The 17873-nt window shown below is 35.0% G+C and overlaps 1 protein-coding gene and 1 pseudogene across 2 annotated transcripts in view; both read left to right on the forward strand.

Moving 5' to 3' along the window:
* The first annotated feature begins 6105 nt into the window (after positions 1-6105).
* On the forward strand, positions 6106-6213 carry LOC149204083 (large ribosomal subunit protein eL39z/eL39x pseudogene; annotated as a pseudogene).
* A 10977-nt stretch (positions 6214-17190) lies between these two features.
* Positions 17191-17873, forward strand: part of LOC149204084 (putative L-ascorbate peroxidase 6, chloroplastic/mitochondrial) — a 90291-nt gene continuing 89608 nt past the window's right edge. The window contains exons 1-2 of one of the 2 annotated variants that reach the window (XM_089394635.1): positions 17191-17412; positions 17523-17669. In XM_089394635.1, coding sequence (XP_089250761.1) covers positions 17341-17412; positions 17523-17669 — 219 coding nt within the window. In that variant the 5' untranslated portion in view covers positions 17191-17340. The remainder of the gene's footprint in view (positions 17413-17522; positions 17670-17873) is intronic. The other variant, XM_089394636.1, reaches the window with a different exon arrangement.

Here is a 17873-nt window from a genome sequence, read left to right on the forward strand (position 1 = left end):
TTTCATTCTTTTATTAATAAATTGTCTGAAGTGGCAGTGTTGGCTCAGGCTGTGGACTGTTTCCTTCTTTTATGGTTTTAACCGCATCAAGAATACTGGTGTATTGATCTGTGATCTGTTTGTGAGCAGTGTCCTTTGGTGTTCTATCTGAGGAACTTACCCTAATTCCTACATGTCAAATACATATTTCTCCTTAATTGCATTCATCACGATTAATATCCTTTGATTATGTGGAGTCATGGAATGTGACATATTAATAGTTTTCCTTGCTCCTCCATCAATGTTCCTTGAGCCAAATTGAACCCTAAATTAGCTTGTTCATATGCTAAATGGTTGTTTTCTCGTTTAATATGATAGAAGTATAATTCTTCAATTTATCCATAAGGAGTTGTATTCTTTGGTACAATGGAGGCAATTCATTTTCCATACAGTCCTTCAACTTGTAGCACTTTTGTATAGTGATGAGAGAATCTCCTAATAAACATAACTAGAGAATTCCCTCAACCACAACAATCTTCATCCCTTGCCAAAGTCCTAGAACTTCTGCCTGGTTGTTTAGGCAATGCCCAAACCCCAAGAAACATTTTCTCAATTTCTCCGGTGCGGTGAAGGATAACCCCTCTTGCTCCTACCTCCCCTAATTTAACTTGGTCAAAATTAATGGCAGAAGTGTCCTCAGACACATAATTTTATTAATCAAAAAAAAATAATTACATAATTGATTTTGCAAGAGTTTACACCCGAATAACACAAACACTCTTGCAATGAGCTATTTATAAGCTCCTTGTCCTAACTACCTCTAATTATGGATCGCTTATTAAATAACAAGTGTCCATTTACAATAAATGCTATAAAAACCAACTAGCTAACAAATCTCCTAAAATAGAGCCTAAGATACGACACATTTGGAGAGTCATATCTAGTTACAACAAAATGTTAATTCTAAAAGTCTCCATTAAATAATTAAACATTCTAGAATAATAATTATTAATTTAATATCTTAAATTAATAATTATTTTATTCTAATTTTATAACCTATGATAAAATTGTATTTTTGGATCATCTAACATTCCCCCCTATGATCCAAAGATACATTACAACAGATACCAAGTTCATCCTTGAACTTAGTAAATTTTATTCTGCCAAGCAGTTTCGTGAAAATGTCGGAGATCTGATCTTCGGAAGGACAATAAACTGGTTTGAGGACATCTTTGGCAATGAGAGATCTGATATGATGATACTTGGTGTCCACATGCTTTGTCTTTGAATGAAAAACTGGGTTCTTGGCAAGTTTGATGGTTGACTGGGTGTCAATGAATAATGATGTAGCTTCTGCCTGAGAAATGCCCAAGTCCTGCAAAATTCTGCGCAACCAAACAATTTCACATGCTGCTTCCCATGCTGAAATATACTCTGCTTCTACTGAAGAAGTGGCCACTGTAGCTTGTTTCTTACAACTCCAAGATACTGCTGCTGACCCCATATTCATTAAATAACCTAATGTTGATGCTCGATCATCAATACTCCCAGCAAAGTCGGCATCAGAATATCCACCAAGTACAAAATTTATAGTCTTTGTGTAAAGAAGACCAAAATCTTTTGTTCCTTGGATATATCGAAGAACTCTTTTGGCTGCATTCCAGTGGCTGTCTCGTGGTTATTGCATAAAACGTGAAAGAATACTGACTGCATAAGATAGATCAGGACGAGTATTTGTCAAATAAATCGAGCTGCCAATCAACTGTCTGTAAGTTGTATTGTCCACCTTTTCGCCCCCTTCAAATTTTGAAAGTTTCAAGTTTTGCTCCATGGGGGTAAGAACGGGCTTGCAATCTTGCATGCCAAATCGCTGAAGAACCTCTACTGCATACTTACTCTGAGAAATGAAAATATAATGTGGACATTGGAAGACTTCAACTCCAAGATAGTAGTGAAGTAATCCCAAATCTGTCATCTTAAAACCTGCTTGCAACTCCTTTTTCACCTGTGCAATATGATCATCATGGTTGCTAGTAATGATCAAATCATCTACATACATAACAAGGATTACCAAATATTTTCCCTGTTGTCGCACATACAAAGTATCATCAGATTCACTTCGTTGAAAACCAACTTTCTTAAGGTAGTCATCCATCTTTGCATACCAAGCTCGGGGAGCTTGTTTTAATCCATATAAAGCCTTAATCAATTTGCAGACTTTATGTTCTTGTCCTTCAATTTCAAAACCTGGTGGTTGGGTCATATACACTTCCTCCTGTAAATCCCTGTTGAGAAAAGCACTTTTCACATCCATTTGATGAACTTTCCATCCTTTTTGAGCGGCCAATGCAAGTGTTAATCAGATGGTGTTCCATTTAGATGTAGGAGCAAAAGTTTCCTCATAATCAATGCCTTCCTGCTGCGCAAAACCTTTTGTGACAAGTCGTGCTTTATACTTTTCAAGTTCTCCCTTTTGATTATACTTAATTCTGTAAACCCATTTGCATCCTATGGGTTTAACATTTGCTGGACAATCAACAAGTTTCCAAGTGTTGTTATCAATTACTGCCTGATATTCTTCAACCATAGCTTGTTGCCATTCTTTAAGTTTTACTGCTTCTTTGTATGTGGAAGGTTCAGTAAAATCATTTACTATCAAGGCAAAATTGCCTTCACTTCTATGTGCCCTTCTGGTGCCTGTTTTATTCTGTTCATCAGGCTTTACATCTTTCAAAAGTTGAACTGCCCATTTCGGAAGTTGGTGCTCACTTGTTTGCGCTTCTGTAAAGTCCCCATCATTGTAAAGAGGATTAATATAAACTGATGTTCGTCGTTCAAGTGAAGAATGTGGAGAATCACTGTCAGAAGAACTGCTGCTACTTGGAGATGCAGATGAACTTCTAGAAGACCCAGATGATGTTGTTGATGTAGATGGACTGGATGACTCATCTTCAGAGGAAGGAAAATCAAGTTCATACCAATTTGGTGAAGTTGGTTGACTTTGCATTTTTCCATTTCTTTTACTTCCCTTAGTTTCTAACTTGTGAAGAAGATTTTCAATTTCTTCAGCACTCTTACTTTCAGTTTCATCAAAAATGACATCCTTGCTTACAATAAATTTCCCATTGGTCAAAAGATGATACCCTTTCTTCTCATCAGAATAGCCAATCATTGTGCATTTTAAACTTCTTGACTCAAGCTTAGTTCGTTTTTCTTTCGGAACTAAGGCATAACATACTGACCCAAAAACTCTAAGATGTTTAACTCGAGGTTTGAACCCAAACCAAGCTTCATAAGGTGTGATTCCGTCTAAAGAAGCAGTTGGAGATCTGTTTCTTAAGTAGACAGCTGTATGTATTGCTTCTGCCCAATATGTTGGACTTAACCTCTTGAAAGTTAACATGGATCTCGCCATTCCTAACAAGGTACGATTCATTCTTTCGACTACTCCATTTTGCTGTGGAGTGTAAACATTTGTAAGATGTCGTCTTATGCCATTTTCACTGCAATAAGTTTTGAATTCATTTGAAGTGAATTCTCCCCCATTATCTGTCCTGAGAGTACCTATCTTTTCTTTGACTTCATTTTCAACAAGTTGGCGAAAATTTTTAAATTTATCAAATGCTTCTGACTTGTTCTTCAAAAAGTAAACCCAAGTCATTCTGCTGAAATCATCAATGAATAGTAAGAAATATTTGCATCCACCAAAGGAAGTTTGTAGTGGTCCACAAACATCACTGTGAACTAGTTGTAGCCGCCTGTTTGCACGCCATGAACTTGTTGGAAAACTTTCTCGATTTTGTTTGCCATAAATGCAAGCTTCACATTTTGCATTTTCCCTTTTGAAAGTGGGAAGTCCTTTAACCATTCCTTGTTTCTACAATTGAGAAAGACTCTCAAAATTCAAATGTCCATATCTTACATGCCATAGTCTTATAGGTGAAATACCTGTAGTCACTGCCCCTGCAAAATCAGAATGCCTTGGAATAACTGTCCCTTTCATCCGTAACAGTTTTCCATCTTCATAACCTGTCATGACTGTTTTCAAGTTCTGTTTGATTGAATTAATCTTGACTAAACCATCTTCCATAATCACCTGATGTCCTGCTTGTCGAATCGTGACTAAAGAGAGCAAATTTTTCTTAAAACTCGGTACATACCATACATTGGAAGTCATTTTTTCTCCATTGCCAGGGAGAAAAACTTTAACTGCTCCTTTTCCATAAGGAGTATGTTTTGTATCATCAGCAAGAAAAATGGAATTAAGTTGGCAATCTTGAAAATTCCAGAAAAAATCATGTCGACAAGTCATGTGTTGAGTTGCCCCAGAATCCAAGATCCAGGCATCTTCATAGTCACTTCTAAGATGGGATGAAAGTTGTGATACTGGCGAGGAAGTAAAAACATATTCTGAGTTATCTTCATCTTGATCATTGGCAAATTGTGTTGAATGTTGCTGAAACTTGGGAGTTTTATTAAGTGAAGTTTGACAATCTTCAGCATAATGGCCAAATTTGTTACATCTTCGACACACAATTTGACTTAAGTCTCTTCCTCTTCCTGAAGATTGTCCTCTGCCTCTGCTTTGACTTCTATTTTGAGATTGTCCTCTACCTTGATTATTATATCCTTGTCCTTGAAAATTGCCTCTTCCTTGGTTGTTTCCTCTACCTTGAAAATTATTTCTTCCTCCTCTGTTAAAATTGTTTCCTCTGCTTTGGCTTTGACCTCGATTATGTGTTGCTTGATTCTGATTCCATCTGCCTGTTCCTCGAGAACTATCTACTGAAGACTTACTAGTTCTGGCCTCTGTGAGAAAAACATCTTCACCAACTTTCTTCTTCTTCCCAAAAGTTTTATCATGTTGAGTTAACATTTCACAGAGTTCATCAAACTTTAGTTTCTCTAATTTCCCAGTTACTTGTAGAGTCTCCAAAAAATGCGTGTAGGAAGAAGGAAGTCCAACAATTACAATTGTGACCATAAAGCTATCATCAATTGCGGGAAAACCAGCATTAATAATTTCTTGCCTAATATTCTTAAGTCTTGAGATATATTCAAGAACATCACCGCCTTCAGTTAATTTTTGTTGCAACAATTTTAATTGTAGATCAACTTTCTTTGATTCAGGCTGAGTATCAAAGAGGTCTTTAAAAGTTTTCAAAGCAGACCATGCATCTGTAACATTTTCTATATGGACATACATTTCATCATTCACAGAAGATTTAATAAGAGCTAAGGCTTTAGCATTCTTGATTTCCCATTTTGCTAGTGCAGTTGCATCTGTGGGTTTATTCGGCTTAACATCTCCATCACATATTCCCTGCCATAATTCATTGTAAATGAGAGTGCTTTCGATGAGACGATGCCATGTTTTATAAGATTTTGTGCCTTCAAGTTTGTCGGAATCAGAAATTTTTTTTATCAACTTAGACATTGTAGTGTTAAGACTTCACACCACGAATCAAGCTCCAAAAAAAAACAAGATGCGCAACACAACAGCAACACACGACGCAAAAAACGAACTATTAGGGCTTGGCCTTGGCCCTCGAATAGTCATCAAAACAGGAGAAAATTGACTGAGCTTTGCACTTGGCTCTAGTCAATTTCTCAAATTTTTACAAGGCAACTTTCAAAAATTTGATTTTTACAATGGTGCTTTTGCACAATCTGGTAAAAAAAATGATACCCCCCTCAAAGTAAAATTACTTTGAGTTACAATGTCACACTTAACCCCAAATAAAAATTACATATAGAATCTCCTTATTACTCCAAAAATTACAAATGACCTTATTACTCCACAAACAATAAATTCCCAAAATTAAAAAATCACCAGATCTCTCCAAAATACAATATGCCTTCATATCTTCTTCCAAAACCCATGATTTTTCAGTGAAAGTAAACACACTATAGATGAATTCAATCTAACAGAACTAGTTGTTTTCAGCCGCAAATGTGACGGTAAACTACCATAAAGAATGAACTGCAAACACATGCTTGGGGTATAAATTTACAAGATCTCTTTGATATGCTTAAAAAAAAACTTTACGAAGATCGAATTTTTGATGCTGGCTGACGTTGGAGTGTTGACTGAAGATGATACATTTGTTGACGCTGACTGTGAATATGAGGCAAAACAAGCCGTTTCCTCACTGGATCAGGATGAGGACTGACAACATCATCAAGTACAATGCAAAGCGCACGCATTGGCATAGAACAAAACTTGGCCTATGAGGCTGGAACAGTACATGTTACTTGAGTTTTTATTTGGAATGGATGTATTTTGGTACTGTAGAAATGCCAAGCGCAGGCATTAGCATAGAACAGGTTAAAACACCTATGGCAAAATTGTGTAACAGGCGGATCTGACAATCTTATCTAGCTGCCATTTGTACACCTGCGGAAGAGCCTACACATTGAATTTCAGAGCTGTTGATGTTCTCGAATGATGAATTCATGGCCAAAAACCGACCTCACGTCGTTCTCCTGGAGCAATTTGCGTCAATCTTTAACGCCAAACAATAAGTTTCCCGTTAAAAAAGACTTTATTAATAATCCCTTGCAATAGAAACCGATATTTTCAAATACTGAGCTCGAAGATTTAATATATTCATATTGTTCCGTAAACACAAGCTCTGTGTGCTTGACGTGCAGAAAATGTTGTCAATGTTATGCGTCCAAAGCTCAGAACATGAAAATGTCATCCATAATTAAATACAGAGACTTTATAGATCGATTCAGACTTGCAATAACTACTTCCCTACATTCATTGTTCCAGCCCGCCTACCTCGTTCATCAAGTCCGCGCAGTGTGAAAACTACTAACGCATGACCCACACTCATTTTTCATTGATGGTAGGAATGAAACTAGATTTAAGGGAAATGATTTTTGGGAGCCTGCAAACTTTTCACGCAGGGTGCTTATGTACTTATGAATACGATGAACTAACCCGTTGCAAACAGTAATCTAATGTGACATAAAAAAAACTCAGATCCAAGAACCCACCCAAGATTTTAAATCCTCCATCGCCAGGCCAAAAATCACAGTAAAAAACTTTTATTTCTTCCGAAGGGGCTATTCAATCATTAATAAAATTTCTATTCCTTTTAAACAAAAAATTGGACAAATACCATACCAATCATTTGCTAATCAATTCAACGGAGTGTTCCAAAAAATTTGTAGATCTGGAATCTCCTCCTCCAATTCACTGCATCATTACTGGAGCTCTGATACCACAATAATGGCAGAAGTGTCCTCAGACACATAATTTTATTAATCAGAAAAAAATAATTACATAATTGATTTTGCAAGAGTTTACACCCGAACAACACAAACACTCTTGCAATGAGCTATTTATAAGCTCCATGTCCTAACTACCTCTAATTATGGATCACTTATTAAATAACAAGTGTCCATTTACAATAAATGCTATAAAAACCAACTAGCTAACAAATCTCCTAAAATAGAGCCTAAGATACGACACATTTGGAGAGTCATATCTAGTTACAACAATATGCTAATTCTAAAAGTCTCCATTAAATAATTAAACATTCTAGAATAATAATTATTAATTTAATATCTTAAATTAATAATTATTTTATTCTAATTTTATAACCTAAGATAAAATTGTATTTTTGGATCATCTAACAAAAATCTTAAACATTACATCACAACATCTCTACCATAATGGGCTTGAAAGCACCTACACAAAAAGTGACATGTGTTTCATAATCGACAATTTCATATATATATATTCCTTAATTTTTTTGTTTTGTTTTGTTTTGTTTTGTTTTTTTGTTTTTTGTTTTTTTGTTTTGTTTTTACAGAAATAGTTATGAGATTTCATTAAATGTTTGGCAAAAAGCCATAATTCCGGTTACAAATAACAAAGCTAGTTTCTAGGCATCTCTTCAACAAGCTGGACATAGCGTAAAATGTTTGTGAATCGCCTCTTTTTACAATTTATCAAATGAACTCTTGATGCTGATTTCCCGAGCTTATGAATGCATACAAATTGATTCAATAAAAAGCAGAAGAACATAGAAGTTTAGGGAATTGTGTCCCAAGAGGTTTCATTATCTCTGAGAATAGTTCCGGCAGCTAGCTGGACTGCCTTATTTGCCTCTATGTCTGCTTCTTTGTTGTTGTTTCTTAGGATATGAAAAAATTTCAAATTTATGAGCTTTTTCATGCCTTTAATTCTTGTAATTGTCCTTGCAAGTCGTAGATCTGCTGAATTTGTGTTGGTCGCCATTGCTTTGATGATGACCTGGGAATCACCGAAAACTATTGCCTCCATGTGTCCCAGCTCTTTGAGCAGTTTGATCCCTTGAAAAAGGGCCATCTCTTTAGCTTGTATGCTTGAGGAGTGGCCCAGTCCCCATGCAAATCTGTGTATAGATGTTTCTTTTGGGTTATAATGAGCCCTCCTACGCCAACCATTCCTGGATTTCCCTTGGCTGCCTGTGACATAAAAAAAAATCAGATCCAAGAACCCACCCAAGATTTTAAATCCTCCATCGCCAGGCCAAAAATCACAGTAAGAAACTTTTATTTCTTCTGAAGGGGCTATTCAATCATTAATAAAATTTCTATTCCTTTTAAACAAAAAATTGGACAAATACCATACCAATCATTTGCTGATCAATTCAACGGAGTGTTCCAAAAAATTTGTAGATCTGGAATCTCCTCCTCTAATTCACTGCAGCATTACTGGAGCTCTGATACCACAATAATGGCAGAAGTGTCCTCAGACACATACTTTTATTAATCAGAAAAAAATAATTACATAATTGATTTTGCAAGAGTTTACACCCGAACAACACAAACACTCTTGCAATGAGCTATTTATAAGCTCCATGTCTTAACTACCTCTAATTATGGATCACTTATTAAATAACAAGTGTCCATTTACAATAAGTGCTATAAAAACCAACTAGCTAACAAATCTCCTAAAATAGAGCCTAAGATACGACACATTTGGAGAGTCATATCTAGTTACAACAATATGTTAATTCTAAAAGTCTCCATTAAATAATTAAACATTCTAGAATAATAATTATTAATTTAATATCGTCTGTATGGGGTAGCTCAAGTGGCAATGGCCGTGGAAATATAGTCTCACCGAACCGGAGATCTTGGGTTCGATTCTTGTGCTACCCTCCCTTGAAATGGGGTGAATAACGGACATGTAAAAACTCGAAAATGAGAAGGTCCCACCTAAGCTTACAAAAAAATATAATTATTAATTTAATATCTTAAATTAATAATTATTTTATTCTAATTTTATAACCTAGGATAAAATTGTATTTTTGGATCATCTAACAAAAATCTTAAACATTACACCACAACATCTCTACCATACTGGGCTTGAAAGCACTACAAAAAAAGTGACATGTGTTTCATAATCGACAATTTCATATATATATATATATATATATATATATATATTCCTTAACTTTTTTGTTTTGTTTTGTTTTTTTGTTTTGTTTTGTTTTTACAGAAACAGTTATGAGATTTCATTAAATGTTTGGCAAAAAGCCATAATTCCGGTTACAAATAACGAAGCTAGTTTCTAGGCATCTCTTCAACAAGCTGGACATAGCGCAAAATGTTTGTGAATCGCCTCTTTTTACAATTTATCAAATGAACTCTTGCTGCTGATTTCCCGAGCTTATGAATGCATACAAATTGATTCAATAAAAAGCAGAAGAACATAGAAGTTTAGGGAATTGGGTCCCAAGAGGTTTCATTATCTCTGAGAATAGTTCCGGCAGCTAGCTGGACTGCCTTATTTGCCTCTATATCTGCTTCTTTGTTGTTGTTTCTTAGGATATGAAAAAATTTCAAATTTAGGAGCTTTTTCATGCCTTTAATTCTTGTAATTGTCCTTGCAAGTCGTAGATCTGCTGAATTTGTGTTGGTCGCCATTGCTTTGATGATGACCTGGGAATCACCGAAAACTATTGCCTCCATGTGTCCCAGCTCTTTGAGCAGTTTGATCCCTTGAAAAAGGGTCATCTCTTTAGCTTGTATGCTTGAGGAGTGGCCTAGTCCCCATGCAAATCTGTGTATAGATGTTTCTTTTGGGTTATAATGAGCCCTCCTGCGCCAGCCATTCCTGGATTTCCCTTGGCTGCCTGTGACATAAAAAAAAATCAGATCCAAGAACCCACCCAAGATTTTAAATCCTCCATCACCAGGCCAAAAATCACAGTAAGAAACTTTTATTTCTTCTGAAGGGGTTATTCAATCATTAATAAAATTTCTATTCCTTTTAAACAAAAAATTGGAAAAATACCATACCAATCATTTGCCAATCAATTCAACGGAGTGTTCCAAAAAATTTGTAGATCTGGAATCTCCTCCTCCAATTCACTGCAGCATTACTGGAGCTCTGATACCACAATAATGGCAGAAGTGTCCTTAGACACATAATTTTATTAATCAGAAAAAAATAATTACATAATTGATTTTGCAAGAGTTTACACCCGAACAACACAAACACTCTTGCAATGAGCTATTTATAAGCTCCATGTCCTAACTACCTCTAATTATGGATCACTTATTAAATAACAAGTGTCCATTTACAATAAATGCTATAAAAACCAACTAGCTAACAAATCTCCTAAAATAGAGCCTAAGATACGACACATTTGGAGAGTCATATCTAGTTACAACAATATGCTAATTCTAAAAGTCTCCATTAAATAATTAAACATTCTAGAATAATAATTATTAATTTAATATCTTAAATTAATAATTATTTTATTCTAATTTTATAACCTAGGATAAAATTGTATTTTTGGATCATCTAACAAAAATCTTAAACATTACATCACAACATCTCTACCATACTGAGCTTGAAAGCACCTACACAAAAAGTGACATGTGTTTCATAATCGACAATTTCATATATATATATTCCTTAATTTTTTTGTTTTGTTTTGTTTTGTTTTTTTGTTTTGTTTTTACAGAAAGAGTTATGAGATTTCATTAAATGTTTGGCAAAAAGCCATAATTCCGGTTACAAATAACGAAGCTAGTTTCTAGGCATCTCTTCAACAAGCTGGACATAGCGCAAAATGTTTGTGAATCGCCTCTTTTTACAATTTATCAAATGAACTCTTGCTGCTAATTTCCCGAGCTTATGAATGCATACAAATTGATTCAATAAAAAGCAGAAGAACATAGAAGTTTAGGGAATTGTGTCCCAAGAGGTTTCATTATCTCTGAGAATAGTTCCGGCAACTAGCTGGACTGCCTTATTTGCCTCTATGTCTGCTTCTTTGTTGTTGTTTCTTAGGATATGAAAAAATTTCAAATTTATGAGCTTTTTCATGCCTTTAATTCTTGTAATTGTCCTTGCAAGTCGTAGATTTGCTGAATTTGTGTTGGTCGCCATTGCTTTGATGATGACCTGGGAATCACCGAAAACTATTGCCTCCATGTGTCCCAGCTCTTTGAGCAGTTTGATCCCTTGAAAAAGGGCCTTCTCTTTAGCTTGTATGCTTGAGGAGTGGCCCAGTCCCCACGCAAATCTGTGTATAGATGTTTCTTTTGGGTTATAATGAGCCCTCCTGCGCCAGCCATTCCTGGATTTCCCTTGGCTGCCTGTGACATAAAAAAAAATCAGATCCAAGAACCCACCCAAGATTTTAAATCCTCCATTGCCAGGCCAAAAATCACAGTAAGAAACTTCTATTTCTTCTAAAGGGGCTATTCAATCATTAATAAAATTTCTATTCATTTTAAACAAAAAATTGGACAAATACCATACCAATCATTTGCTAATCAATTCAACGGAGTGTTCCAAAAAATTTGTAGATCTGGAATCTCCTCCTCCAATTCACTGCAGCATTACTGGAGCTCTGATACCACAATAATGCCAGAAGTGTCCTCAGACACATAATTTTATTAATCAGAAAAAAATAATTACATAATTGATTTTGCAAGAGTTTACACCCGAACAACACAAACACTCTTGCAATGAGCTATTTATAAGCTCCATGTCCTAACTACCTCTAATTATGGATCACTTATTAAATAACAAGTGTCCATTTACAATAAATGCTATAAAAACCAACTAGCTAACAAATCTCCTAAAATAGAGCCTAAGATACGACACATTTGGAGAGTCATATCTAGTTACAACAATATGCTAATTCTAAAAGTTTCCATTAAATAATTAAACATTCTAGAATAATAATTATTAATTTAATATCTTAAATTAATAATTATTTTATTCTAATTTTATAACCTAGGATAAAATTGTATTTTTGGATCATCTAACAAAAATCTTAAACATTACACCACAACATCTCTACCATACTGGGCTTGAAAGCACCTACACAAAAAGTGACATGTGTTTCATAATCGACAATTTCATATATATATATTCCTTAATTTTTTTGTTTTGTTTTGTTTTTTTGTTTTGTTTTTACAGAAACAATTATGAGATTTCATTAAATGTTTGGGAAAAAGCCATAATTCCGGTTACAAATAACGAAGCTAGTTTCTAGGCATCTCTTCAACAAGCTGGACATAGCGCAAAATGTTTGTGAATCGCCTCTTTTTACAATTTATCAAATGAACTCTTGCTGCTGATTTCCCGATCTTATGAATGCATACAAATTGATTCAATAAAAAGCAGAAGAACATAGAAGTTTAGGGAATTGGGTCCCAAGAGGTTTCTTTATCTCTGAGAATAGTTCTGGCAGCTAGCTGGACTGCCTTATTTGCCTCTATGTCTGCTTCTTTGTTGTTGTTTCTTAGGATATGAAAAAATTTCAAATTTAGGAGCTTTTTCATGCCTTTAATTCTTGTAATTGTCCTTGCAAGTCGTAGATCTGCTGAATTTGTGTTGGTCGCCATTGCTTTGATGATGACCCGGGAATCACCGAAAACTATTGCCTCCATGTGTCCCAGCTCTTTGAGCAGTTTGATCCCTTGAAAAAGGGCCATCTCTTTAGCTTGTATGCTTGAGGAGTGGCCCAGTCCCCACGCAAATCTGTGTATAGATGTTTCTTTTGGGTTATAATGAGCCCTCCTGCGCCAGCCATTCCTGGATTTCCCTTGGCTGCCTGTGACATAAAAAAAAATTAGATCCAAGAACCCACCCAAGATTTTAAATCCTCCATCACCAGGCCAAAAATCACAGTAAGAAACTTTTATTTCTTCTGAAGAGGCTATTCAATCATTAATAAAATTTCTATTCCTTTTAAACAAAAAATTGGACAAATACCATACCAATCATTTGCTAATCAATTCAACGGAGTGTTCCAAAAAAATTGTAGATCTGGAATCTCCTCCTCCAATTCACTGCAACATTACTGGAGCTCTGATACCACAATAATGGCAGAAGTGTCCCCAGACACATAATTTTATTAATCAGAAAAAAATAATTACATAATTGATTTTGCAAGAGTTTACACCCGAACAACACAAACACTCTTGCAATGAGCTATTTATAAGCTCCATGTCCTAACTACCTCTAATTATGGATCACTTATTAAATAACAAGTGTCCATTTACAATAAATGCTATAAAAACCAACTAGCTAACAAATCTCCTAAAATAAAGCCTAAGATACGACACATTTGGAGAGTCATATCTAGTTACAACAATATGCTAATTCTAAAAGTTTCCATTAAATAATTAAACATTCTAGAATAATAATTATTAATTTAATATCTTAAATTAATAATTATTTTATTCTAATTTTATAACCTAGGATAAAATTGTATTTTTGGATCATCTAACAAAAATCTTAAACATTACATCACAACATCTCTACCATATTGGGCTTGAAAGCACCTACATAAAAAGTGACATGTGTTTCATAATCGACAATTTCATATATATATATATTCCTTAATTTTTTTGTTTTGTTTTGTTTTGTTTTTTTGTTTTTTGTTTTTTTGTTTTGTTTTTTGTTTTTTTGTTTTGTTTTTACTTATGAGATTTCATTAAATGTTTGGCAAAAAGCCATAATTCCGGTTACAAATAACGAAGCTAGTTTCTAGGCATCTTTCAACAAGCTGGACATAGCGCAAAATGTTTGTGAATCGCCTCTTTTTACAATTTATCAAATGAACTCCTGCTGCTGATTTCCCGAGCTTATGAATGCATACAAATTGATTCAATAAAAAGCAGAAGAACATAGAAGTTTAGGGAATTGTGTCCCAATAGGTTTCATTATCTCTGAGAATAGTTCCGGTAGCTAATTGGACTGACTTATTTGTTTCTATGTCTGCTTCTTTGTTGTTGTTTCTTAGGATATGAAAAAATTTCGAATTTATGAGCTTTTTCATGCCTTTAATTCTTGTAATTGTCCTTGCAAGTCGTAGATCTGCTGAATTTGTGTTGGTCGCCATTGCTTTGATGATGACCTGGGAATCACCGAAAACTATTGCCTCCATGTGTCCCAGCTCTTTGAGCAGTTTGATCCCTTGAAAAAGGGCCATCTCTTTAGCTTGTATGCTTGAGGAGTGGCCCAGTCCCCACGCAAATCTGTATATAGATGTTTCTTTTGGGTTATAATGAGCCCTCCTGCGCCAGCCATTCCTGGATTTCCCTTGGCTGCCTGTGACATAAAAAAAAATCAGATCCAAGAACCCACCCAAGATTTTAAATCCTCCATCGCCAGGCCAAAAATCACAGTAAGAAACTTTTATTTCTTCTGAAGGGGCTATTCAATCATTAATAAAATTTCTATTCCTTTTAAACAAAAAATTGGACAAATACCATACCAATCATTTGCTAATCAATTCAACGGAGTGTTCCAAAAAATTTGTAGATCTGGAATCTCCTCCTCCAATTCACTGCAACATTACTGGAGCTCTGATACCACAATAATGGCAGAAGTGTCCTCAGACACATAATTTTATTAATCAGAAAAAAATAATTACATAATTGATTTTGCAAGAGTTTACACCCGAACAACACAAACACTCTTGCAATGAGCTATTTATAAGCTCCATGTTCTAACTACCTCTAATTATGGATCACTTATTAAATAACAAGTGTCCATTTACAATAAATGCTATAAAAACCAACTAGCTAAAAAATCTCCTAAAATAGAGCCTAATATACGACACATTTGGAGAGTCATATCTAGTTACAACAATATGCTAATTCTAAAAGTCTCCATTAAATAATTAAACATTCTAGAATAATAATTATTAATTTAATATCTTAAATTAATAATTATTTTATTCTAATTTTATAACCTAGGATAAAATTGTATTTTTGGATCATCTAACAAAAATCTTAAACATTACATCACAACATCTCTACCATACTGGGCTTGAAAGCACCTACACAAAAGGTGACATGTGTTTCATAATCGACAATTTCATGTATATATATTCCTTATTTTTGTTTTGTTTTTTTGTTTTTTGTTTTTTTGTTTTGTTTTTACAGAAACAGTTATGAGATTTCATTAAATGTTTGGCAAAAATCCATAATTCCGGTTACAAATAACGAAGCTAGTTTCTAGGCATCTCTTCAAGAAGTTGGACATAGCGCAAAATGTTTGTGAATCGCCTCTTTTTACAATTTATCAAATGAACTCTTGCTGCTGATTTCCCGAGCTTATGAATGCATACAAATTGATTCAATAAAAAGCAGAAGAACATAGAAGTTTAGGGAATTGGGTCCCAAGAGGTTTCATTATCTCTGAGAATAGTTCCGGCAGCTAGCTGGACTGCCTTATTTGCCTCTATGTCTGCTTCTTTGTTGTTGTTTCTTAGGATATGAAAAAATTTCAAATTTAGGAGCTTTTTCATGCCTTTAATTCTTGTAATTGTCCTTGCAAGTCGTAGATCTGCTGAATTTGTGTTGGTCGCCATTGCTTTGATGATGACCTGGGAATCACCGAAAACTATTGCCTCCATGTGTCCCAGCTCTTTGAGCAGTTTGATCCCTTGAAAAAGGGCCATCTCTTTAGCTTGTATGCTTGAGGAGTGGCCCAGTCCCCACACAAATCTGTGTATAGATGTTTCTTTTGGGTTATAATGAGCCCTCCTGCGCCAGCCATTCCTGGATTTCCCTTGGCTGCCCCATCAAAGAAGAGAGAAGGGAGTGTTTGTTTGGACATCCAAGATTGGAATTCTTCTTCGTTTTTCTTGATTTTCCAATCTTTGAGAGATATAGATGAGGTTTTCGGTTTTTGGAAATTGAGGTTGAGGGCTGCCCCAAACTCAATATCCTGCTGGCTTAGATTTGTGTCATCGCTTTTGTCTCTTAGCCACTCATTTAACTGACCTTTCACTGTATTTGCTACTAGTCTAAAGTCCTGTTCCTTGTTTCTGAAAATCCTTCTGTTCCTCTCCATATATTCCTTAAAATTTTACTAACCATCTAAAATTACCATTACTTTAGAGGAGTGCCAAAACTTTTTTGAAAAGTGACGAGTGTTTCATAATATATATATATATATATATATATATATATATATATATATATATATATATATTCCTTAACGTTTTCTTAGTCAATATATTTGAAGTTATCTAAGACTACCATCACGAAATCCGCCTCTTTCTTAGCCCAAGGGATAGAGTGAGGCTGCTGGTACCAGGCTAGCCCACATATATACTCACTTAAGAGTTCACAAGGCTCAAAGACAATACAACAATATTTATCAAGACATTTTAGCTCATCATGTCACTAACAAAGATTTGAAGCTGGTAAAGATAATAACCATTTTGCCTAACCAACTAAGATAACCCCAATTAACAAGATTACCCTTACTTTACAAAAAAAAATCAAAACTTAAAAAAAAAATGACAAATATTTCATAATTCCTTCAAATTTTATTAAGTAATATTTTTGAACTTTATAATGTTTATAATTAATTTTTATTTAAAATTAGTAAAAAGATGTTATTTAATCGGGTGACAATTTTGTGCATTTGTGATAAGATTACAAAAACATTGACTTTTTGATGGGAAAAAAAGACCCCGGCAACACCCAAATTCCTTAAACTAGACAACTAAAATATAAATTTCCGAAAATTTCATCAAATTCGTGCTAGATTTCCATTGGTTTTTCAAATAAAATATCGCCTCCTTACACTATTCTCGTTAAAACTGTCAAGCATAATCGTCATACATATAATTTTTTTTTTCGCTTTTGGTTTTCCGCGTTTGTAAGGGGTGCCCTTTGAAGATCTACAAAGTCCAAATACAATGCATCGAACACAAAAAAATAAATAATGGGTCGCTTGCTGTCAGTTCATTCCACTTACTCCCATGTCCTAAATACCCATATATCACTCACATAAGGTGATAAACGTGGCAAAATTCTCCCTGCTGGAGCAGCTTATCAACAAGCTGCGAATCCTTTTGTGGAAAATCAATGGCTATGGCTTTGGGGTTTGCAGCAGGTTCCTCTTTGACCCTCCAGCACAACTCCACACGTTTTCCGAAGGTATGTATGCGGGCAGAATTTTAATCCATGGGATTTCATTTGAGTGAATGCCAGCAATCGTAATAATGGCCATGTTCTTTTCATTTTATTTTTGGATGCGTTGTTTTCAGATATCAACTAGCAGAAGCAGCAGGGGAAGGTGCCGAGTAGGCTATGTGTCTACAGTCATTTGCTTTGCATCCGATCCTCAGCAACTCAAACAGGCCAGACAGGACCTGAACGACCTCATTAAAACCACTCGCTGTAATCCACTTCTAGTAAGTTCCATTCATTCCAACCTCAAATGCAAATTCTGAATTTTCTTCTGATACTGGTAATCAACTGCTGTTTATTGTTTGTTTTTGCTTGCTCAGCCTCCCTCTTTCTCCTTTGTGGTACGTGTTGGGTGGAGTGTCCACAAAGGTAGTGGGGATGAATATCAGTGCTTGTTCGGCCTTCCTCTTGTGCTCTGTGGGACGTGT

Source organism: Pinus tabuliformis, chromosome 1_2 (assembly GCF_031772625.1).
Source record: "Pinus tabuliformis cultivar Carrire ecotype Pingquan chromosome 1_2, CPIR1, whole genome shotgun sequence".
Classification (NCBI taxonomy): domain Eukaryota; kingdom Viridiplantae; phylum Streptophyta; class Pinopsida; order Pinales; family Pinaceae; genus Pinus; species Pinus tabuliformis.